The sequence below is a fragment of the Sorex araneus genome, chromosome 3, assembly GCF_027595985.1.
Source record: "Sorex araneus isolate mSorAra2 chromosome 3, mSorAra2.pri, whole genome shotgun sequence".
NCBI lineage: Eukaryota > Metazoa > Chordata > Mammalia > Eulipotyphla > Soricidae > Sorex > Sorex araneus.
Window position 1 is genome coordinate 93,609,577 of NC_073304.1, and position 25,907 is coordinate 93,635,483.

At 41.0% G+C, this 25,907-nt stretch overlaps 1 protein-coding gene and 1 pseudogene across 1 annotated transcript in view; one reads left to right on the plus strand and one right to left on the minus strand.

Annotated features, from left to right (window-relative positions):
• SHC4 (SHC adaptor protein 4) overlaps positions 1–25,907 on the minus strand; it is a 147,527-nt gene that overhangs the window by 5,355 nt on the left and 116,265 nt on the right. Inside the window, exons 9-10 of the mRNA XM_055131722.1 lie at positions 25,706–25,766; positions 3,543–3,796 (exon numbers count right to left, since the gene is read on the minus strand). Coding sequence (XP_054987697.1) covers positions 3,543–3,796; positions 25,706–25,766 — 315 coding nt within the window. The remainder of the gene's footprint in view (positions 1–3,542; positions 3,797–25,705; positions 25,767–25,907) is intronic.
• Positions 10,349–10,441, plus strand: LOC129403902 (U6 spliceosomal RNA; annotated as a pseudogene).

Sequence of the window (25,907 nt, forward strand, 5' to 3'; positions counted from 1 at the left end):
AAAGAAAAAGAAAGAGCAAAAGAAAAAAGGAGGAAAGGAAGAAACAAAGAGAGAGAGAAAGAAGGAAAGAAAGAAGAAAAAGAAGAAAGGAAGAAGAAAGAAGAGAGAAAGAGAGAGAGAAAAAGAAAGAGAGAGAAGGAAACAAGAAAAAAGAGAGAAAGAAAGGAAGAAAGAAAGAAAGAAGGAAAGAAAGGAAGGAGAAACAAAGAAAGAGAGAAAAATAAAAAGAGAGCGAAAGAAGAAAAAAGAAAGGAAGAAAGAAGAAACAAAGAGAGAGAAAGAAGGAAAAAAAGAAAGGAAGAAGAAACAAGAAAGAGGAAGGAAGGAAGGGAGGAAGGAAGGAAGGAAGAAAGAAGAAACAAAGAAAGAGAGAAAAGAAAAAGAAAGTGAAAGAAAAAAGGAAGAAAGAAGAAACAAAGAGAGAAAAAGAAAAAGAGCGAAAGAAGAAAAAAGGAAGAAAGAAGAAACAGAGAGAAAGAAGGAAAAAAGAAGAAACAAGAGAGAAAGAGAGAGAAAGATAGAAAGAAAGAGAGAAAGAAAGAAAGAGGGAAAGAAAGAAAGAAAGAAAGAAAAAAGAAAGAGAAAAATAAAAAGAGAGTGAAAGAAGAAAAAAGGAAAAAAGGAAGAAAGAAGAAACAAAGAGAGAAAGAAGGAAAAAAAGAAAGGAAGAAGAAACAAGAAAGAGGAAGGAAAGAAGGAAGGAAGGAAGAAAGAAGAAACAAAGAAAGAGAGAAAAGAAAAAGGAAGAAAGAAGAAACAAAGAGAGAAAAAGAAAAAGCGAAAGAAGAAAAAGGGAAGAAAGAAGAAACAAAGAGAGAAAAAGAAAAAGAAAGCGCGAAAGAAGAAAAAAGGAAGAAAGAAGAAACAGAGAAAGAGGAAAAAAGAAGAAACAAGAGAAAGAAAGAAAGAGAAAGGAAAAAAAGAGAAAGAAAGAGAGAAAGAAAGAAAGAAAGAAAGAAAGAAAGAAAGAAAGAAAGAAAGAAAGAAAGAAAGAAAGAAAGAAAGAAAGAAAGAAAGAAAGAAAGAAAGGAAGGAAGGAAGGAAGGAAGGAAGGAAGGAAGGAAGGAAGGAAGGAAGGAGAGAGATAAAGAGAGAGAGAAAGAAAGAAAGAAAGAAAGAAAGAAAGAAAGAAAGAAAGAAAGAAAGAAAGAAAGAAAGAAAGAAAGAAAGAAAGAAAGAAAGAAACGTGGCACAATTTCAACATTAAATTTATTAAAAGCGGTTTGGAAAGGAGCCATAGACATAGTACAGGATTTAGGCATTTGCCTTTCATACGGCTGATCCAGGTCTGGTCCTGGCACTCTATGTGGTTTCTGAGCATTACCAGAATTGGTCCCTGAACACCACTGAGTGTGGCCCAAAAACAAAACAAACCAAAATAATAATAATAATAAAAACCCAACCCACTTGCTTTATCATCTGACATGCTGTCTACCATGGTATTTGTGACCTAGTTGTGACTATTCCAAGTATGATTTCCAATGACTTTGATAATTTCTTCTATTTCACAGTCAGTTAAAGTCCTGGTACTAAGATGGTTGAACTGGTTTTCAGGCTATTTTAAACTTTCCAAAGCATTCCAAAAATTCTACTGAGTTCAATAGATGTGGCTATTTTGAATGCTTTGTCACACAAATCCTACATTTCCACTTCTCTAGATCAGATTCTGGATCTGGCCTTACATAGGAAAAATGTTCAGCAGTCAGGCAGAATAGTGATTACTGGGCCTCTAAACCTTTGCTCAGATCTGTGGCTCGGAGAACCGTGACCATTTGTTGCAAGGCACCACGATCTCTAGCTCCCTCTGGTGTCTCTCTAGGTATACTGCAGACTCTCCCGGGCTGAGGCAGGCGGCTCTACCCGCCCTTGATCACAGCGTCTGCCCAAGACAGTCCTTATTGGTTTCCTGAGACCGAGACAGATAGAAGGTCCTTGGTCATTGGTCTGAAACCCAGAGCAGGCAAATACCTGCTCCACTCAGCTGTCCCCTCTCAATATCTTTCCTGTTTTGTTTTGTTTGGGGTGACCACACCCAGCTGTGCTCGGGGGTTTTTCCTTGCACTCAGGGATCACTCCTGGTGGTGCTCAGGGACCCATATGATGTACTAGGGATCAAACCCAGGTCAGCAGTGTGCAAGGCAAGTAAGTGCTGTTACTATCTGGCCCCTGACTCAATGCCATTTTACTGTCCTGTCTGCTCCTGTGATTCTTTGCTTGTGCTCCCTTTGGGGAAGGGCGTTGGGTCGCACCTGGCAGTGCTCAGGAGCTATTCCTGGTGCTGCTCAGGGACTATATGCAACGCAAGCTCCTTGACCCCTTTGCTTTATCTCTGGCCTCCCATGCTCCCCTTTTTAAACTTTGCCCTCTTCCAGGACTCATCTTACACATCAGACCTGCAAAAAGCTTTTTCAGCTGTCAGCCAGAGCCACTTTCCTTCCTCTGAGAAACAACATAATGCTTTGGTCAGACTATTCTCATGTCCATCCTTAGGTTACAATGATTGAAGCATCTGTTTCATGAAATTAAGCTGTGTCAGGGTAAGGGCTCTGTATGTGATGGTGAGGAACTGTCAGCCGTGACTCCCATAGCTCACGGAGTACTGAATTCACTGAGCTGAACTGAGACAGGCAGAAAGAGGCTGTGCTCTCCTGGATCCCCTGCAGGGCTCCATGAAACCCTCCCACTCGCCTCAACTGAGCACTTTCTGTTCCAATATTAGGGTCAAGGGGAAAAAATCAGTAATGTGCCTTGGACTAGAGACATAGTACAGCAGGTAGGGCACTTGCCTTGCATGTGGCTGATCGAGTTCAATCCCCAGTACCCCATATGGTCCCCTGTGCACCATAATTCCTTTGAGAGCCAGAACTAACTCCTGAGCACTGCTGGGTGGTACAGTAAAAAAATACATTCATATATCCATATATGGGCTGGAGCGATAGTACAGCGGTAGGGCCTTCGCCTCTCACTCGGTCGACCCGTGTTCGATTCCTCCGCCCCTCTCAGAGAGCCCAGCAAGCTACCGAGAGTATCATGCCTGCATGGCAGAGCCTGGCAAGCTACCTGTGGCATATTGGATATGCCAAAAACAGTAACAATAAGTCTCACAATGAGAGACGTTACTGGTGCCCACTCGAACAAATCGATGAGCAACAGGATGACAGTGGCAGTGATGCATATATATTATATTATATATAATTTTGGATTATATATATTATATGTATATAATTATGGATTTCATGGGACGTCAAAAGAACGCCTGGCCGTCCACCTACAAGATGGTCAGACTTCTTCCTTAAGACCCTGAACAAATGGTTAGATGCTCTTCTTGTTCCTGGAGCGAGCAGACATCACTGGGCTATACTAGCATGCAACAGGGACGAATGGAGTCATTACTGGCGCCCACTCGAGCAAATCGATAAGCAACAGGATGACAAGTGATGATAATTTTGCCTTGAAAATTCCTCAATATCAGACAGTGGATGTAGCCCTTTGAGCCTTCCCATCACCCATCCTTGGAAGGCTGCACTGGGAGTCCATGATACCTTGCCTTCGGGGTCCACCAGGAGAAGATGTTTGGCCTGGCCTCCCTGCAGCCCGCTCAGCACATACTGGCCAGGGGACGTTGCACTTTCTCGAACCAGAAAGTCTCCATCCTTTACCAAGAGGCTCTCTGCCGCCTTCCTGCTCAGCTTGCCATGGTAACACTCTTCACTCCGCAGCTGCTGCTGAATATGTGGCAAAGGATGTGAGCTGGCAGGCTGAGCTTGGGCACCCGGCTGAACGGTTTCTGGTGTCTCTGTCGTCAAAACACACGGAGAACATCATTAGGTTACCTCCTCATCCACCCATTTATTCATTCATCCACTCTTTCACTCAGCAAATACTCTTGCAGCCCTACTGTATGCAGGGCTGTGTCTAAATAACACTGTTTCTGGAACAAGTGTGGTTTTTGTTTCCAGAACTTTGAACAGACTCTAATTTAATGGCAGATCTAAACATTGCCCTTGGCTTCTGTTACCAGGAATGGCTTGCCCAGGTGCAGTGGTTTTCCTTACGGATGAGAAATGGAACCAACCCCTGAGAACTGCTTTTATAACGACAGAGAGAGGCTCTTTATGTCTCCGGGGCTCTGAGTTGCAGGAAAAAAAGAGGCTTATGTTGTAACTGGATCACAGGTAACTTCTAAATTGACCCCAAGTTCTTTGAAAATGCCTACAGTCACTTTAGGCTGTGCAATTTAACATTCGCTGGGCAAGGGGTGGGCGGGGAGGGGGCTACTAAACCACACCCAGCGATGCTCAGAGGTAAATACTGGCTCTGTGCTCAGGAATCACTCCTGGCGGTGCTCGGGGGGCCATATGGGATGCCGGGGATGAAACCTGGGTCGGCCACATTCAAGGCATGCTCCTTACCCATGGTACTATCCCCCTGTCCTTCCATTTACCATTTTTAAAACCAAAATTACTAAATGAGCTTCTAAAGATGCTTCTGACTCATTGTCTATAGCACCGTTGTAGCACTGTCATCCTGTTGTTCATCAATTTGCTTGAGCAGGCACCAGTAACATCTCCATTGTGAGACTTATTGTTACTGGGTTTTGGCAAATAGAATACACCACGGGGAGCTTGCCAGGCTCTGTCGTGCGGGCAGAATACTCTCGGTAGCTTGCCGGGATCCCTGAGAGGGGCGAAGGAATCGAACTTGGATCGGCCACGTGCAAGGCAAATGCCCTACCCGCTGTGCTATCGCTCCAGTCCGGCAGATCTGACTTCTGACTCAAGACTTCAAAACTGTGAAGAGCTTCTGAGCATTTCTATAAATGCTTTGAGAATTCCTATAAGTTCCAAGCATCCCTTTGTTGCTTGTTTCCCCCATCTGCCTGGACAGCAAGGAATGGATCAGGTGAAAGAAGAGAAAATGAGAGGGAGACACTGCCTGGGTACTGCAGAGGAAGTGTGATCCAGAGTCGAGAGCATGGGAAATGCGACAGGATGTTCAGATAACACTTAGTATGATATTTACAGTTAGAATATTCTGCAGATCCCATTTACAAACTATAACTGCACAGCTAGGAGCTATATTTTGGGGGGGGGGGTTGGGGTGGAGGGCTATTGGCACTACACCTGGTGGTTCACAAGGGCTATTCCTGGCTCTGTGCCCAGTAAGTGACCCCTGACGGTGTTTGGAGGATTGACTTTAGGCTGTTCCAGGGATCAAATCTGGGCCCGCTGCACTCAGGTAAGTGCCTTGCCTCCGGTACTAGAGGTAAGTTTGTCATAAGTGGAGTTTTCCCTGCTGCTCTCTACACATTCTCCCGCTTAGCTCTCATAGTTAGACAGGGAAGAAATGAGCCTTAGAAATGTTAAATGACTAATCCAAAACCACACCACTACCCTGTTGTCAGTCTGGGATTTGAAGTGAGACCTGTCTGACTTCTAAGCCCACACTCTTAAACACTTGTCATGGATGAAAAGTCTTCCTATTTTCAAAACTGGTCCATCTACTCCACCTTTTGTGTTAAATTGAAGTTTAGGTGACATGGATGCAGTAGTGTTATCATTGATGGTCTTGGCGTACAAAGTCGTTGCATCTTCACCACCACCGAAGTGCCCAAGACCCTCCACCACTGTCCCACTGTGTCACTTCTACTTTGCCTCTTCCTTCCTCCTCTCTTGCCCCCACTGCTTGATAATTTCAATATCATAATCAAAAGCCAAGGGTTTACCTTCACTCAGTATTGTCTATTCACTTATTTAGTCTTTTTTCACAGATGAAAAAAGTGAGATGAAAAATTTTTTCACAGATGAAAAAATACTGAGATCCTCCAGTATTTGTTCTTCTTCTGAATTATTTCACTTAAACACGATGCCCTCCAGTTCCATCCACTGGAGCTGTGTGATCCAGAGTCAAGAGCACCGGAAATGTGACAGAATGTTCAGGTAACACTGAGTATGACTGACATTTACAGTGATAATATTCTGAAGATCCCTTTTACAAGGTATAACAGGCCTAGCTCAGAGCTTTTTCTTTTTTTTGGTTGGAGTGGAGGGCAGTTGGCACTATCCCCTGGTGGAACTCAAGTGCTATTCCTGGCTCTGTGTTGCAGCAAACTGTGAGATTCCCTCTTTCATTATGGCTGCATAGTATTCCATTGTGTACAGATATTAGTACTGTCGTCCCATTGTTCATAGATTTGCTCGAGTGGGCACCAGTAACATCTCCATTGTGAGACTTGTTGTTACTGTTTTGGGCATAGTGAATACGCCATGGGTAGCTTGCCAGGCTCTGCTGTGCGGGCGGGATATTCTTGGTAGCTTGCCGGGCTCTCTGAGAGGGACAAAGGAATCAAACCAGGGTTGGCTGCGTGCAAGGCAAACGCCCTACCCACTGTGCTGGGTACATACTACACATTCTTTATCCATTCGTTTGTCATGGGATATTTGAGTTGCTTCCATATCATGGCTATTGTGCTAAGCATTGCAATGGATAAAGGTGTACATATATCTATTCCAGTTCATATTTTCTGTATTTTGGGGTTAGATGCCAAGAAGTGGAATGACTGGGTTATATAGAAACTCTTCTTATATTTTTGAGATTTCTTAATACAGTTTTCCATAGAGATCGAACCAGATGTCATATTCACCTTCAGTGAATGAGGGTTCCTATGTGTAAAATAGGAACCCTGGCTATTTCCTGTCTTTTTGATGTGAGCCGTTTTCACTGATGTGAGATAGATGTTGTTTTGATTTGCATTTCCCTAAAAACAAGTGACTCTGGAGTATAGACAAAAGCCCTTGATAGTAGTTAGCAAAGCTATCAGGAGTAGGAATATTAAAAAAAAGCTTTTTTTTTTACTTTTTTGGTTCACACCAGGTAATGCTCAGGTATTAACTCCTGCCTCTACACTCACTCCTTGTGGTGCTTGGAACCCTATGGGATGCTGGGGATAGAACTGTGTTGAACTGATAGAACCAGGTTGGCTGTATGCAAGGCAAATGTCTACCCACCATACTATCGCTCTGACCCCAGTAAGTAACATAAAATTCTTATGTCAGAAACCAGGCAAAAATGTATGTCTAATAACAGAAATCAAATCTTTTCCCTTTGTTTCTTTCTTATATTATTTTATTTAATCACCATGAATTCATGACTGCATTTCAGGCATACAAAGTTTCAACACCAATCCCTTCACCAGTGCCCAGTTCCCTCAGGCATCCCCCTCCCCACCCTCCCTCTCCACTCCCAGTTTCTCTCCCACCCACTAGTCCTGCCTCTACAAGAGGTACTTTTTAAAGAAAAAAACACTTTTGGCACCAGTTTACAGAACTGTTACTGACAGCGTTTCAACACTTAACACCCCTCCTCTTCCGGGTTGAATACTTCCCTCCATCACGGTTGTAGTTTCTTCCCTGTTTTATCCCCCCCAACTCTCCTACTTCCTGTGGAAAACCAGTTCTCAAGTTCTTTGTTTCCATTGTCTTTGGGCATTTACTCCACCATTATGTTTGTCTTTTTTTTTAATGCAAAGAATTAAACAGGAATTTGCTTTATAAACACAAAGGAGTGTCTACATGTTTATGCAAGTGTCTGGCAAATAAGAGATCCTCATGACCCTGTTTTACACCTATACACGAGAATTCTATAAAGTCATCCAAAGCCATTTTGTCAACCAGTGCTCTGTTGCCCAAGTTTGTGCGTACAGTCTTGTCCCTACTTAAAAACTATCTCTAGAAAATATTGTGATACAACCTTCCCAAATTTATCTTTAAAAATGTTTTGACTCTGTATCTAGTGACTGAAAATATTCTCCTCTATGGGCATTCAAGCTTTCCTATTGCTGCCAGAAAATGGCTGAAGAAATGTGTCCAGATTTAATGACTAATCCTCACAGTTAGCCTGGGGTTTTTCTGTTTGGTGGCATAAAGGGAAAACTTCTGATGAGTAGCTATGTGTGGGCTCGTGTATGTGAGAGAGAAAATGTATGAGAACTGGGGTGATGAGCACATGGGGGGGGGGACAGATTATTCCAGAACAGCTTTTGACATTTTCTTAGATTGTGGTAGATAGCTCTTGGACAAGCACAAAATGAAAGAAAAATAGACATGATATCATCTCAAAAGGAGGCGACAGATCATGGGCCAAGCGAGGATATGGACGTAATTTTCCTAACACAATTCTCCAAATTAGCACAAGGACAACATACACTGTGCTGGGAGATTGCAATCACCCAAACATTTGCTGAAAACCTAATTCTGCTAAAAGCAGCAAATCTGACAGATGTTGTTAAATTTTTTTTTTTTGTTTTCAGTGGAGAAGTGACACGTGCTGAGTTTTCAATTTGGGGGGCCTTCCAACTGGTGCTCTCCCAGTGATGCTCGGCCAACCTATAATACAATGCAAGGGATTGAGGATGTGATGCTGCTGGAGCCCTGCAGGGCTGGGGATACCTGGGCACACCCTGCAGTTCTCGAGGGCCTCTGGGATTGCACTGTGCAGGACACTGGGGAACATGCAGTGTTGGTGATGAGACCGTTGGGCTGCATGAGACACAGGCTGTGAACCCCATACTATTTCTCCATGCCCAAAGTTTAAAAAATTTTAAGCTACTTAAAAATTAAATTACAAATAAAAATAAAATTACATGCATTCACATTTATTTGTTATACCAATACACATACTAATATAATGTACTGCATTAATGCATGTTAACATAATACAATAACAAAAGCCACAGTTATGAGTTTAAAAAATAATAAACTGGCATAGAGCAGGCAAGTAGACTAACAGAAAATGTAAAATAAAGGTTCTGAATAGATTGCAGAAAATGTATGAAAAAGGTTGGCAGAAAATGTATAATAGAGGAACTGCAGTGATAGTACAGCAGGGAAGTCATTTACCATGCATGTGACAGACCCGGGTTTGATTCCCAGTATCCCATATAGTCCCCCAAACACCGCCAGGAGTAAATTCCTGAGTGCAGAGCCAGGAGTAACCCCTGAGCATTGCTGATGTGACCCAAAAGTTAAAAAAAAAGAAGAAAGAAAAGAAAATATATAATAAAGTTTCAGTAATGGATTCACCTGCATACCATAACATCTTCAGCACCACATAATTCTCACACCCTGTTTTTTTAAGTCTGAAAGTTGGTTTGAAACCTTTTAAAAAGTTTCACATAATGGAAATATCCCATTTAAAAAATATTTATAATATTAGCAATGATTATGTGGTGAAATGTAGTAGGAGGCATATAGTATAATAAAAAGACATTTTAAAAACAGGGAATTACTTAGTTAAAGGTGTTTAGAAGTTGTACAATGTATAAAGATACAGTTAAGTTAGACCCCCTCACACCTCACAGAAAATATAAAGTGGAAAAAATATCTTATCAGGAAATAAAACTATGAAGCCAACTGATGACAATCCAGAAGAAGGTAGATAAATAGAAAGTCTAATTCAAAGAGAACAGAAGATAAAAATAAAAATGAAAATCAATGGAAGACATCAATAGAAAATGAAACTGTAACTTTGGAAAGAGTTAAACAATTGTCTTTTTTTAAAAAAAGATGGACGAAATATTTACATGGGTATTGCAACATCTCCCATTGGAAGAAGCAAATACATTCTATATGAAAAGACCTCACAGATATTTGGGTGGCTGAAAGGTGGGCTATAGCAGGAAGTATGTTGCCTTCCAAAGTCTAGTTCTTTTATTATTTATTATTATTATTACTACTACTACTACTACTACATTATAGAACTAAATTTTAGCTGGGCACACAGTCACCTAGCTGGAGTAACAATTCCAGCCCCCTGAGTCATAAATTAGGATGTGTTTTGCCTTTGGAATTATCTCTGCCAATTCTTTTTGATGTCTTTTAAAGGGATGTAGAGGTACATTCCCTTATCTTTCTTTCTTACACCTGGCTGAAACCTGATGGGATGATGAGAGTTGGGGTAACTCCCTACAGCCTGAGATTTAAGCCAGGATCAAGTTCAACGCGGTCCTGTCAACTGTGTTTCCAGTCTTTGGGCTACTGACTAAGTTAAATGTCAGTTATTTTGACACCCCTTTTACTAGACAGAAGGCAGATCTTTATTTGCTTGAGTTATGAGTATTTTTTTTTTTTTGCAGTGAAGATTTGATTAGCAAGGAACTGGAGCTGTAAATCAAGAAATATACTGCATCACCTGGTGTGGGCCAACCATTCAATTGCCTGTTCTAGTAAATACCTTATTGCTTTGAAAAATGCAGGAGATGGAAATCATTGAATGGATACTCCTAGGAAGTTACTTTAAAAATCTGATGTCTAGGGATGTTTTTTCAATAAGCCTTTTGTTCTTTTGTTTCGTGCTTGTCTCGGCAGGACATATAGTAAAATTGGAATGATAGAGATAAGATTAGAAGGATGAGACACAGATTCATGAAGCATTCCATATTTTTCAGTGGAAAATAACTTTTTTAAAAAAATATATTTAAAGCCAAGATCATTCATGTTATCTGGTCCCACCTAGCCCACACTCTTGACATTACATATAAATGATTCCTCTTCCTTTGGGACCTTATCCTAATCTCAACCAAGCTGTTTCCCTTTCATCTCTATCTCTTTTTTTAATGCAATGGGAAGTTGATGCTCAACATCCTTATATTGCCCTTCATGTCTAGAACACATAATGAAACCATTTGCAGGAAATGTGATCGACTATAAAGCAGAGTTATTTACTCAAATCAATCTCACTCAACTGTTTAAACCACAGTGAACTATGGACCCATGAGAGAATGAATGAATGATTTATAAATCATTGAGATTTGAGATTATTTGTTTGATAATGATCCTTGATCCAAATTGTCAAATATCTGTTGCAATGATCTCTTTTATGTGGTCAGTTTGACTGGTCAAGGATTTTCAGATTGAGTCTTATTTGTGAGTGCATCTTTGAGGGTGTTTCTAGATGAGATTAGCATGTGAATCAGTGATTCTGACAAGCAGAGTGCCCTTCAAAATGTGGGTAGGATTTACCTATTCCTTTGTAAATTAAAGGGAACAAAATGTCAAAAATAAATAAATTAATTAAAATAAAATATATTTTAAAAAAGCTGTTTGTCTAGCAAATATTACTTCACATAAACTGCTCTATAATGAATAGTCAAGCTTACCACAGAAATCTTAATTCACTGCATAACCCATTATCCTTGGCCCCAAATGTGCCTCTAGGGTGGATATGCAGATTTACTTCAAAAAAGGTCCAAATGCCTCTCCTTTCAGCAGCCAGCCTCCAGTCAGCGATTGCCTCAGGGCCACCTCAGTCTTGCCAAGGACTTCTCATGGTCCACATTCTAACATGGAGGTAATTGAGCTTAAAGAGTCTAGGAATGGGGGGTTGAGTGTGGAGCAATTCTGATCTCTCTCACGTGCACTCCACGGCCAAGGCTTTGCGAAGCCTCCCTGGTAACTCCAACTTTCCCTTTAAGCAAGCCTGTTTCCCCCTTCCCTTCCTGACACTGATTCCAGTAAAGACCTGGCCTTGCCGAACTCCACGTCAGTGTCCACGTCCAGAGTCTGAACTGTATTGTTTGGGTGCAAAGGCTGGTCTTGCAGCCAAGAGGACCCTAATTTCCACCTGGTTGGAAATGAGGACCTGCGTCTCTTAATCTAAAGAGTTAAAAAGTGCCCTGGGGAAGCCAAGTCAGCAAAATCTCCTTTTAAATTTCTCCTTGCCACTGCAGCCATGCCAACTGGAAGCTTGCCCACGGCGGTTCTAGAGGGGCTCCTCCGGCTAGTGAAAGAACTTTCTCAGCCACTGATTCACCATCTTTGGAGCAGACCATTCTTGACATCAAGCCAATCTCTGAACCTAACCAGCTTCAAGATTTTATGAAAAGCATTTTTTGTTTATTTATTTTTTCAGTTGATTATGGCTTTTGGCTTATTTTGCTTTTATTTATTTATGTTCCTGTTGATGCCGATGGGCCTGGAAGCAATTTGGCAGGAAAATAATGTTTGTCTTATTGTATTTTCTCTTGGTAAATAGTTGAAGATATCGTATTTGACTTTTGTATAGATGGCTTACTAAGGAATCTGAAATGAATAAAATTAACAGCATGTCCAAGCAGGGCCAAAATCATGCCATTGTTCCACGCGAAAACAAGCAAACTCTAAATTATCTCCCAGCATTGATAGCTCATCAGCAAAAGCATACAGAACAAGGTTAGGAGTTCATTTAAAGTGTTTGAAGGGATCATTAAACTCAAAGTCCCAAAATATTGACATCTGCAGCCAGGCCACAAAGTTTGAATCTACTTTGACTATTGCAAGGGATTGAATTGGTTTCCTTTTCTTAAATGTATTTTGCTACTTGAAAATCAAAGGATGAAAATAGCCTTCTTTAAAATGAAAGACAGAACTGGAGCAATACTACAGGGATTAGGGCACTTGCCGTGCACATGGCCAACCCAAGTTTGATTCCAGGCGAACATATAGTTCACCATGCCTGCTAGGAGTGATTCCTGAGCACAGAGCCAGGAGTGAGCTCTGAGCACCAATGGATATGACCCAAAAGCAAAAAGCAAGCAAGCAAAATTTTACAAAGACATAAAATGAAAGTATAAAGTTAGACAGTGGTCTCAACAAAGTTACCCTCAACTACTGCCTACCTGCACCCCTCCAATCCCTGTGAATGTGACCTAAGTTGGAAAATGGTCTCTGCAGATTGAATTATGTTAAGGATCACAAGATGAGATCTTCCAGGACTGGGATGGTCTCCAAATCTTGTGACTGTTGTCATGTCAGAAAAATGAGAGAGAGAGGCGGCAGGGTTGGGAGGGTTGAGGGGGGAGACACAGAGCCCAAGGCCATGTGAAGATCAAGGCAGAGATGGGTGTGTCCAAATGCCAAAAACTACCAAGAACTGCTGACACTGTCAGATGCTAGGAGAGAGGCCTGGCACGGAGTCACCTCCAGAGCTTCCAGAAGAATCCACTCCATCTCCACTTAAGTCCTCCTGCCTCCAGCACTGTGACAGCACATTCCTTTATGCATGCTGCTTTGTGATCCCTAGCTTGTGGGGTGGCCATGAGTTCCAGCCTCCGTGGGAGGCCAACACAGACAGTGAGCAGCTACTGACATTCATGGCGCCATGGGCTCCCCAGAAGGTGAGATAAGCCCTGGTTTCGGGCATAGCCAAGTGTACTTGGAAGAGCCTGTGTATTGAAGTCGAGGTGGCCGTCAAAGGGTCCATGGGACATGTGTGCTTCAGTAATGAGGTGTCTCCTTGAGACGGCACCTATCTCTTATGTGCATTACCTGCAGCAATTAGTCATGATCAATGTATCATGCTTTTTTTTTCGCTTTGCAAACAATAAATCAAATCATTTTGCATCTCAGATTGAGCAGAAGTGAAAGTCCACCCCTTCCCAAATGAGGGTTGAATGTAGACTTTTAGGTTGGACCTGTGAAAACAAGCTCAACAGTCTTGAGAGACAGCATCCTCTCACTAGCCTCTCTGCTCTGCCCTTCCACTGACCCCTGACTTCCACAAATAGGAGACAAAGCAGGAAGAGCCAAAGCAGGTCTACAGGGAAGAAAGAGGGCCGACTGCCTGCCCACCAGCACAGACCCATACCCAGCACTGCCCGGGCTATAGTGCAGGAACCAAGAAGGCCCTCGTGCCATCTGGAACTTGGATATCCTTAATTAAAGTCCTCTTCAAGAACACGTATTACTTAGTCTTAAATTATGAAGAGTAGAAGGTCTGGCTTCTCTATCTGTCCAAGGTTTTGTTTTGCCAACTTAGTCTTGCACCAACAGCTCTGTTCATTCTGCAATTTAACAGGTCTTAAGTTATCTCCTGCTTACTCTGTTTTTTTTTCCTCCCATCCTATTTTTAGCGAAAACAATCTTTTAAAAAGCAAAACTCTGGGGCTGGAGTGATAGCACAATGAGTAGGGCATTTGCCTTGCATGAGACGGACCCAGCATCACCATGCACCGCCAGGAGTAATTCCTGAGTGCAGAGCCAGGAGTAACCCCTGAGCATCACTGAGTGTGACCCAAAAATAAATAAATAAATATAAAGTGAAAAATCTAAAACAGTATAGATAGTATAGAAGGTAAGATGATTGGTTATCTTGCATGCAGTGGACCTGGGTTAAATCCCAAGCATCATATGCAGCCCTCCCCAAGCACCACCAGAAGCCACTACTGAATCCACAGGAAGGAATTGTTCCAGAGCATAGCAGGGTATGACCTTAAAAGCAATAATTAATTAAATAAATAAAGATCTGGTCCTTTTCCTCGCAGGCTTTCAAACCCTTTACTTGGGGCTAGAGAGACAGTACAGGGGTCAAGGTACTTGCTTTGCATGTAATAGACCTTGGCTCATTCGCTGGCACCACATATGCTCCCCTAAGAGCATATGTAGCCTCTCCCCTACAATAAAATAATAAAAACCCTTCATTTGCTTTCCACTGAGCTTTTGTAACACTCCAGTGTTTGACAATCTACGGGCTCGGTGCCCAACTGCACATCATTTTGCAACCTTCATCTCTCAGACTCTCTGGGATCACACTGGCTTCCCTGAAGAGTAATAGACACCCCAAGACCATCTTATCCGACTGTCAAGCTCTCTTGTCTCCTTTTCTGTTACCTTCAGGAATCAATTTAAACATCACTCTCGGGGAACTGAGAGGTAGTACAATAGGTAAGGTGATTGCCTTGCACACAGCCAAGCCAGGTTGGATCCCAGCGCCCCACATCGTCCCCGATACCCCACCAGGACTGATCCCTGAGCACAGAGCCTGGAATAAGCCCTGATGTGTCCTCAAAATTAAGCATTTCTATTGGACCTTCCCTCATCTTCTCAGAGGAAACCAAGTTTCTCTGCTTTCCTCATGATTTGAACTTTGTCTTAGAAGCCCACAACCAAAAGAATAATTCACTCATTGATCATGGTTTTATTTTTTTAACATCTGTTCTAAATGTAAACTCCGTTCTGACAGCAAATCCTACTGCTAGCACACAGCGCACCATTAACAATTATTGAACAAACGAAAGGGAGTACAAAGTTTCACTATTCACGAGCTAGTGGCATGAAGTTCTTCACACCATCCACATTAGCACTGCTTCAAAAATGGCAGGATATGGGCTAGAGAGATGGTACAACAGCTGCTGTTTGCCTCGAACACAGCTGACCTGGCTTCAATTCTCAGTATCCCATATGGTCCACTGAGAACCACACCAGAAGTGATTCCTGAGTGCAGAACCAGGAGTAACTCCTGAGCATCACCAGGCGTGACCCAAAAAACAAAGACAAAGACAGAAAGAAAAAAAAAAGAACAGCAGGATAGATCTTTTTTTTTCTTTTCTGTTTAAGCGCATGCATTTATAGCCCAGTGCTCCTATTATTAAGGGATTATAGGGCAGCATGCTGGAATTTATTTGGAAATGGTTCCGGGAAGATATTATTTTTGTACTATACTTACAATACAAAATATTTTTGTAACTTTGAAATTATTTTTAAATAAAAACGAGTGGGGTCAAGGCTAAGTGAGGAAGCATATATTCTGCATGCAGGGGAGGAAATTTATATCTTGCATGCAGGAGGCTGAGGTCCATGATCCCCCAAGCACCTTGGGAATGAACGCAGAGGATCAAATCAGTCCCCAGAACTACTGAATATGGCACCATAAAAACCAAAGAGTTTAAAAAAAAATTAAAGTATCAAATTTGAAAAATATTGGTCTCTCAGGTTAAAAATAGTCAAGAATTGAAATGTAGATTTGTATCTGCTCTATTAACAAGTGTTGTTTAGTGCCTAGAGTTACATAGTGGTAGTATTTAATCCAACCATTGTCATTACTAGGATTGCTCTTTTTGGGGGACTGGACCACACCTGGCTGTGCTCAGGGCTTGATCCTGGCCCTGTGTCCTGGGATCACTCCTGGCAATGCTCAGGGGATTACTTGGGGTGCTGGGATTGAACTCTGATTGGTGCATTCAAGGCAAGTCCCTTAACTACTGTGCTATCTCTCCATCAGGAGGAGGTGGCTTTTAAAAGCCAGGTGGTTTTTAATTTTTTGTCTTTTTTTAAATTTATTTTTAATTTAAAAACATTTTTAGTTAATTTTTTTAATTAAAAATGCTTTAAATAATTTATTTATTTATTTTTTAATTAGTGAGTCACAGTGAGGGTACAGTTACAGATTCACACATTTTTGTGCTTGTTTTTCCCTCATGCAATGTTCGAGAGCCCATCCCTCCACCAGTGTCCATTCTCCACCACTTATGAACCCAGTATCTCTCCCACCCCCCATCCCATCCCTCCCACCCCACTTCGCCTCTTTGGCAGAGTATTTCAATTTGTTCTCTCTCTCCTTTTGGATGTTGTGGTTTGCAATAGGGGTATTGAGTGGCCATCATGTTTAGTCTCTAGTCTATTTTCAGCATGCATCTCCCTCCCCGCTCGGGATTTCCAATCACATTTTACTTGGTGTTCCCTTCTCTATCTGGGATGACTTTCCCCCAGCGTGTGAGGCTAGCTTTCAAGCCATGGAGCCAACCTCCTGGTATTATATACTACTATTCTTGGGTATTAGTTTCCTACTCTGCCATTTTATATTCTACAGATGAGTGCAATCTTTCTATGTCTGTCCCTCTCTTTCTGGCTCATTTCAACTTAGCATGATACTTTCCATGTTGATCCACTTATATGCAAAGTTCATGACTTCATTTTTTCTAACAGCTGCATGGTATTCCATTGTATAGATGTACCAAAGTTTCTTTAACCAGTCATCTGTTCTTGGGCACTCGGGTTTTTTCCGAGTGTTTTTATTGTAAACAGTGCCGCAATGAACATATAAATGCAGATGTCATTTCAACTGTACTTTTTTTGCCTCTCCAGGATATATTTCCAGAAGTGGTATTGCTGGGTCAAATGGAAGCTCAATTTCTAATTTTTTGAGAAGTGTCCATATTGTTTTCCAAAGGGGCTGGACCAGTCGGCATTCCCACCAGCAGTGTAGAAGGGTCCCTTTTTCTCCACATCCTCTCCAACAGCGGTTGCTTTTGTTCTTTTGGATTTGTACCATTCTCTGTGGTGTGAGGTGGTATCTCATAGTTGTTTTGATCTGCATCTCCCTGATGATTAGTGATGCAGAGCATTTTTTCATATACCTTTTAGCCATTCGTATCTCTTTCTTGGAAAAGTTTCTGTTCATTTCTTCGGCCCATTTTCTGATGGGGTTGGATGTTTTCTTCTTGCAGAGTTCAACTAGTGCTTTGTATACCCTTGATATCAATCCTTTATCGGATGGGTATTGGGTGAATATCCTTTCCCACTCTGTAGATTGCCTTTGTATTCTGGTCCCTGTGTCTTTTGTGGTGCAGAAACTTCTTAGTTTAATGTAATCCCATTTGTTTATCTCTGTTTTTATTTGATTGCTTAGTTTCGTGTCATCTTTGAAGATACCTTTAACTTCAATATCGTGAAAGGTTTTGCCGACCTTGTCTTCGATGTGCCTTATGGATTGTGGTCTGATGTTGAGGTCTTTAATCCATTTTGATCTGATTTTTGTGCATGGTGTCAAGTCGAGGTCTAAGCCCATTCTTTTGCATGTGGTTGTCCAGTTGTGCCAGCACCATTTGTTAAAGAGGCTTTCCTTGTTCCACTTCACATCTCTTGCTCCCTTATCAAAGATTAGATGATCATACATTTGGGGTTGTGTGTTGGGATATTCCACTCTGTTCCACTGGTCTGCGGCTCTGCCTTTGTTCCAGTATCATGCTGTTTTAATTGTTACCGCTTTGTAGTAAAGTTTAAGGTTGGGGAGGGTGATACTTCCCATCATCTTTATTCCCAGAATTGTTTTAGCTATCCGTGGGCGTTTATTGTTCCATATGAATTTCAATATTGCTTGATCCATTTCTTTGAAGTATGTCACGGGTATCCTTATAGGAATCTCGTTGAATCTGTATAATGCTTTGGGGAGTATTGCCATTTTGACAATGTTGATTCTCCCTATCCATGAGCAGGGGATATGTTTCCATTTCCTCATGTCCTCTTTCATTTCATGGAGTAGTGTTTTATAGTTTTCTTTGTAGAGGTTCTTTACTTCTTTAGTTAAGCTGATTCCAAGGTATTTGATTTTCTGGGGCACGATTGTGAACGAGATTGCTTTTTTCATGTCCCTTTCCTCTGTTTCATTGTTTGCGTATAGGAAGGCTATGGTTTTTTAGGTATTGATTTTGTAGCCTGAGACCTTACTATACAGGTCAATTGTTTCTAAGAGTTTCCTAGTAGAGATTTTAGGCTTCTCTAGATATAGTATCATATCGTCTGCGAATAGTGAGAGTTTGATTTCTTCCTTTCCTGTTTGAATGCCCTTAATATCTTTTTCTTGCCTAATGGCTATTGCTAGTACTTCCAGTACTATATTGAAGAGAAGTGGTGAGAGTGGGATTTAATTTTAAATTAAAAAATTTTAAGTTAAATTTTTTAATTTAAATTTTTTTTAAGTTTTAATTTTTTTAATTTTTTGTCTTTTGTCTTTAAGTTTAAGCTTAAAATCTACTTTGTGTCTAATAATACATGCATCATATAATAGTATTTGCTTATTTAATTTATGTGTGATTTATCTTTTTTTTTTGTCTTTTGTTTCTGGTGCCACCGCTGATGATGCTCAGGACTTACTCCTGGCTCTGTGCTCAGGAATCACTCCTGGTAGTGCCTGGGGAACTGTGCAGTATGCTGGGGATCGAAACTGCACACAAGTCAAACACCCTACCCACTGCAGTATCTCTCTGACCCCTGATTTATCATTGCTTTAAATATATCTACTCAAAAGAATTTACTGCTGGAGGCTGGAGCGATAACACAGCAGGTAGGGCATTTGCCTTGCATAGTGCCAACCCGGGTTCAATTCTCAGCATCCCATATGGTCCTCCGAGCACTCCAGGAGTGGTTCCTGCGTGCAGAGCCAAAAGTGGCCCCTGTACATTGCCACGTGTGACCCAAAAACAACAATAAAAAAATTACTACAAGTGGAACAAGATCAACAGTGTAAGAGATCTGCTACTAAATTAGTATGGGGTGGGTGTTAGAATACTACATGACTGAAATCCAATCATGAACAGCTTTGTAAAGGTTTATCTCACAGTGACTCAATAAGTAAATAAATTAAAAGTTTGAATAGAGTAGTAAAAAAATAACAAATGTTACATTTACCAAAGGAAATCTGGAACTTTACACAAGCTATAAAATATTTTGAGAAAAATTAATTTTTTATCCTACACTACTGAAGGATTAGAGATCCAAAACTATGATGATGTCCATTCTCCACACCTTAATATATAGAGTCAATGTATTCTCAATGTAACACCCCAAAGTACTGGAAGGTTCTTAATAACATTTTTTCTTGTTGATAAAAATAATGAACCTCTCTAATACTCAATTTCATAGGCATCAAATAGGGGTTCCCAGCTTCCATGAAAGAAAGTAGAATTAAATAATGGAATGTTGGTGAGACATTGAGCATTGTGTCTACCTTGTAGCTGGTACTCAATAAACATCTGCCCTCCTGACTCAGTTGTTGACTTTTTCATCGATGTTGGGCCTCTGCACACAATGCTTGTCCCTTGTTGCCAGATCCACACTGCCCCTTTCTTTACCCATCTCCCTTCTTTATTCTGTCATATTCTGCCTTGAATCGTCCTCCTTCAGAACGGCTTGTTCTCTGACTTCCCCTCCCATAGTGGGTAGGTGCCTCTTTATGACAGATTCAAAGTATTTGTTTATTTCTGTGCTGCTTCTTGAAATTCCAAACTCCATGAGCCTTGGAGGAGAGACTTCAAACCATATCGGTGTAATTTCTGCCTCTAAAGCAGGTGCTTCAAAGGAAAATGTTTGTCAGGTGAATGAACAGATGACTCAATGTCTTCTGAGTTTTCCTTTCCTATCACACTCAACCTCACACAGTGAAGACCGTGAGTTTACCCCTCGCCCAGGGAGCTTCCTTGCCTGCTCCTCATGCACACTGCCATAAGTTGACCTAATCAAGTGTCATATTTATACAAAATATTTCAAAATACAGTTTATCTAGAACATTGCTCTTCATTTTTTTCCAAATGTCTCATTATATTTAAGTCAGTAATGCTGACTCACACAAAAAAGAAGGTGTCTCACCCTGTTCCCAAATTTAAAGTCATATTAGGAAAAAGTGTGTAGTTGATGAGAGCTTAACCAAATGTCAGTCATGATGCATTCCAAAAGTTCCATGGGTCAAGTATTTATTACTCTGCAAAACTATCCTGAAGATCTCTGACAGAAAGTACATATATAGACAGCATATACACTGTGAGTATGAAATTTTTAATTTGGTTTTTAGCCCTTGGGGTTGTGGGAATTTAGCATCTTTTTCTATTAAAAATATCAACATTTCCATTTTGATTTAAAGGCTGTGGAAACATCTTTCCATTTTGCTAATTATTTTTTTCCATAAGGGAACTGAGGATTAAGGATAGAGGTCTTTGATATGTCTGGCAATAAATACACTTAAAGTCCCTCAACAACCAGAAGCTTGACACAGTATTTGTAATAACCAGAATTCAAGTTTTAAGTCAATATTTGAATAAATAAATGTCTTGGTAGGGAAAAAACTGACCCTTCTGGAAAATATTCGTATAGGTGTCTCTCAAACCCTTATGAATAAAATCTCTAGGAAAAACCATAGCAACTGTCTCTTTGCTATTCTAACAAATGTTATTAATTTCCTCACCTGTCAAGAATTTCAGATCTCTTTTTAAACACATGCCTACGGAGTCACAGACATGCCTCAAAATAAAACCTTTAGTTATGGACTGTCTGTAGATGACAGGAAATTTGTAGGAAAATCCTTCCTGCCACAGTCGATGAGGCATTATGGCAGCACCTGGCAATTCGATGGAATGAGTATCCACTCTCACGTTTGGTTTTAGTGACTGGGATTTGGGAAAATGGCATCAGTGAGTGCCAGTTCCCACTAAAACTTAGAATGGCCTTTACTAAGAACACAAAGATTTCCTCAGTGATGTTTCAAGAAGGAAAAATATTCCATTGGAGGGCTTTTTCTGAGGATTACAAAGATTACAAAACTACCCTTCTCTTCCCCTTGATTCTGAAAGGTCCTAGATATGGACTGTCACTAACTTCCATAAAGGAAGATGGTATTCTGAAGTTCTGTTTTCATCCCAGACTTTCCCCACAGTGAAAGAGTAATAAAGACCAGGTATGTACAACAGAATTTCCTGTTGTTATTACAAAATGTGTCTAAGCTCTCGCACAAGGCAAGTCAGCATAGAAGGATACTGTGCACTTGTCTACGCAAAAGCTAGTGTAGCTAAAATTAATTTTATGGGAAAATATATTCCAGGCCCGAAATAAATGTTCACCACAAAAAGTATGTTCATGAGTTTGGATCTGCTTATGGTGGCTTAGGGCATGCATAAACCATGAAAATATAAGGGGCTACAGTTGGTTGGTTTAAAGGGGAAATAAAATTAAGATCAACAGGAACAATAAATCAGATTCTCTGACAAGGTTATACTTTCAAAAAGAAAAATCTTGAATAAAGTTGAAATAATGCTTTTATGCTCAGTAATGCCTTAATAAATCATTTGGGCAAGAAGGATACTTTAAGTATGTAAAACTAAAATCAAGATGAGAGCTCTTGAGGTTAAAAATAAAGAAAACGTGCCTGCTTTCTCCCATCGTCATGTTGTTGTTTAGCATAATCTACACAAGTCAGAAATGTTCAAGATCTTCATTCTGCAAAACCCCTCATAAACAAGGAAACTGAGGCCATGACGATATGCCATGCAACTATTTAGTGGAGAGAGATGAACTGAACGAAGAAGAAAGGCATTCTGGCTGGAGACATGCGACAGGGCACTTGCATTGCATTTGGTTAACCCCAAGTCAGGTAATTATTGCTCTGCATGCAGTTAACTTTGGTTCAATTTCTCAGAGCACTGCCTGATGTAGCCCCCAAACACCACCCCTGCAAAGGGAAGAAGGTAAGAAAGAGAGAGGGAGGGAAAGAGAGGGATAGGCTAAGAAAGAGACTCCCTTAGGGAATATCACTGTATCACTGTCATCCTGCTGCTCATGGATTTGCTGGAGCAGGCCCCAGTAACGTCTCCATTGTGAGACTTGCTGTTACTGTTGTTGATGTATCAAATACACCACGGGTAGCTTGCCAAGCTCTGCCATGCGGGCAAGATACTCTCAGCAGCTTGCTGGGCTCTCAGAGAGAAATGGAGGAATCGAACTCGGGTCGGCCAAGCAAGACAAACACCATACCTGCTGTCCTATCACTCCAGCCTTTAGGGAGATCCTCTATAAACCCCTTCCAGATATTTCCCTGCTACTGGTTCCCATAACATCTCAGGCTTTGAAACATCAGTGCATCCCTAAGCATTTGTTTCACATGTGTCTTCCTGGAGAAACAGCCAACAATATGAACACCAGTCATGCCCCATCTTAGCACTCTGTACAGAACCTGACACACAGGAGGGTCTCAAGAATAGTCATCCAGTGAACTGCTGAATCAGTGAAAAATTCAGGATAAGGAATAAACAGGTCATGGAGATATTTGCATGAGAAAGTCAGCACAGGTGGAAAATGATTACAATACAACAAGGCATATGTGGTTGAATTCCAGCTAGAAAATGCTTAGGTAGTGCAAACAAGGAAGTAAGGAATAATATATAGCTCCCAGTGATCACAGTTTTTAAAAGACTTTCACACTTGGGGCTGGAGCAATAGCACAGTGGGTAGGGCATTTGCCTTGCATGCGGCTGACCCGGGTTCGATTCCCAGCATCCCATATGGTCCCCTGAGCATCGCCAGGGGTAATTCCTGAGTGCAGAGCCAGGAGCAACCCCTGTGCATCGCTGGGTGTGACCCAAAAAGCAAAAAAAAAAAAAAAGACTTTCACACTTACTACTATTTTCATTTGTTTTGTCATGTTATTAAGAATTAGTTTGACACTTCAGTGGCAGTGGTGTGCAATAATTTTGGGCATCAATTCCATAAACTTGAACACTAAGGTAACCTTATGACTTTAACTTTAATTTAAAAAAATTTAAAGAAAATAATTAATCTAAAATTTTAACAATTTTTGGGGAGCTGGAGCAATAGCACAGCGGGTAGGGAGTTTGCCTTGCACGCAGCTGACCCGGGTTCGATTCCCAGCATCCCATATGGTCCCCTGAGCACCGCCAGGAGTAATTCCTGAGTGCAGAGCCAGGAGTAACCCCTGTGCATTGCCAAAAAGAAAAAAAAAAGCAAATAAAATTTTAACAATTTTAAAGATCGAGCTGAAATTTAAATTTTTATCATAAAGACCGATAATTTTATTTTAAAATTTTTTTTATTTGTCTGATGGTGACTGGCAGCAATGGCTAAATAAGCGATGCTGCTAATTTACCTCCAAAGATTAATTTAGTATATCAGAAATATCTTTTTTCTTAGGATTCATGACTTTTTAAAATTTAATTTAATTTAATTTTTTTATTGAATCACCATGTGGGAAGTTACAAAAGGATTCATGATTTTAAAGAGTATTAAATATTGCCATATCTCACTACTCTTTTTGTCTGGTGAGGGAAGGTGGCAATCAAAGCTGAACTCAAAACAATAAATCTTCATGTATTCCCATTGCATAAGAAATAACACAATTAATATGTTATATGAACATAATTTCATAGAAAGGATAAAAGCACCCTTGAAAGTGATCAAGTATCAAGTTTCTAATTTAAGTCACTACTATGTGGTTATTTAACTTTATCCTCCATTACACTACTTTCAATAAATACTTTGAGACTGAGTTCCTCCTCCTCTAGCCCCACCAAGAGGAAACAAAAGTCTTCCCTGCAGAAGAAAACTCTCATGCTTAAAGAAATAAAGGATCACGCCCTCGGCCCAGATAAATCCGGAGCCGCTGAGCGTGAATCGGACCCTCTGCACCTAAAGACTTTGAATTCAGAGACTTCTTACAGCAATGCACTGGGACTGTGAGCTGGGCTATGTAATTTCTGGCAGAATTTTCCCTGGACTTTATACAGAAATCCAAAACCGCGCGGACTTAACATTTATAATTGTCAGCAATGTGAAATGGTTCCTTTTGAACAGGTCTGACTTGGGGGGGAAACTCCAAATAATAACAGTAAGTTTTTGTTGAAATATTGAAGGTTTTTAATGTAGCAGCCACTTCTCTGGACTGTGAACTAAGCAAAAGCCCCATGCTGGCCGACGCGGCGTGGCGTACACCATACTATGAGGCGCGGGAAGGTGGATGAGGGGGAAAAAGAAAAAAAAAAAAGGGAAAAGGAAAAAGAAAAAAAAAAAGAGAGAAAGAGTTATGTACTTGTAGCAGTGGGGCTACATATCTCTTCATTTCCAGCAATGAAAAACTAATTATCAAATGTAGTAGGTCTGTCTCTCTTGGTTGGAAACTCCAACAACTATAGTGAGCTTTGTGTTGAATTATGGAATGTAATCAAGGTAAAGAAAAAATGAAGTGAAATTCATTAGTTATACAGTAGGGGGTAGGGGGTGGGGGCGGGGGGTATACTGGGGTTTCTGGTGGTGGAATATGGGCACTGGTGAAGGGATGGGTGTTTGAATATTGTATAACTGACATATAAACCTGAGAACTTTGTAACTTTCCACATGGTGATTTAATAAAAAGTTTAAAAAAAAAAAAAAGAAAGAAAGGATCTTAAGGAACCAGAGCAATTGTACCACCGGTAGGGCGTTTGCCTGGCATTCATCTAACCAGGGTTAGATCCCTGGTACCCTTTATGGTTCACTGAGCCTGCCAGGAGTGATCCCTGAGCACAAGGCCAGGAGTAAGCCCTGAGCTTCACTGGGAATAGCCCAAAAGGAAAAAACAACAACAACAACAACAAAAGAAATAAAGGATCTCAACAATTTATAACAATGAGTAATTAACAAAACTACTTGGTTTCATGAAAATATATTTGCAGGGGCTGGAGTGATAGCACAGCAGATAGGGTGTTTGCCTTGCACGCGGCCAACCCAGGTTAGATTCCCAGCATCCTGTATGGTGCCCCGAGCACCGCCAAGAGTAATTCCTGAGTGCATGAAACAGGAGTAACCACTGTGCATCACCAGGTATGACCCCCCAAAAAAGGGGAAAAAAAGGGAAATATATTTCCAATCTGAGTACTGAGGTCCTCTATTTGTGTGGTGTCCAATGTGAATGATCACATGCAAGGATAAGACTTTTAATACCCTGGCAAGTAAGGGTAAATGGACCCTGAATTAGGACTCTCACATTTCAAGTTTCTTTTTGCGCCCTTTGCCAAGCAGAAATAAAGATGTTATCTTAATCCTAATGGATTTGACAAGCACCAATTTTCACATTAAATTATTGTCTGGCCTTTGTTGAGGTGGAATGCCCTGGAGTTTTGAGCCAAGAAAGCACCTTTCTGTCAAGAGAGCTTTCTTGATGTCAAAACAAGTTCAAAAGGGTAGAAAGACAGTGTGGCAGAGTGAGGGGAGAATCAGGCCCTGGGCCTCTCACAAAGGCCCCATGTGCTTCCTTGTATACACATGACTTCCCCAAAAGCACACTCAAGCAAGGGCCACACACCACCATATGCCGAAACAGGAATTAGAAGAATGGCAGATGGAAGGATGGTTGTACCTACCTACCGCTCTGCTTTGTTCTAGGCAGTTCTCATATACACTGCTGCACTTGGCATTTCCAGGCTGTATGGACAAGAAAACGGGAAATATTTACAAAGAGAGAAAACATTCATAAACGTTCAAACAAAATAGTACTCCCAGCAGAATGCAGTTTATTTCCTCTCACCCGAATTTACCTGAGAAGCCTGTAGCAGAGAAACAGAT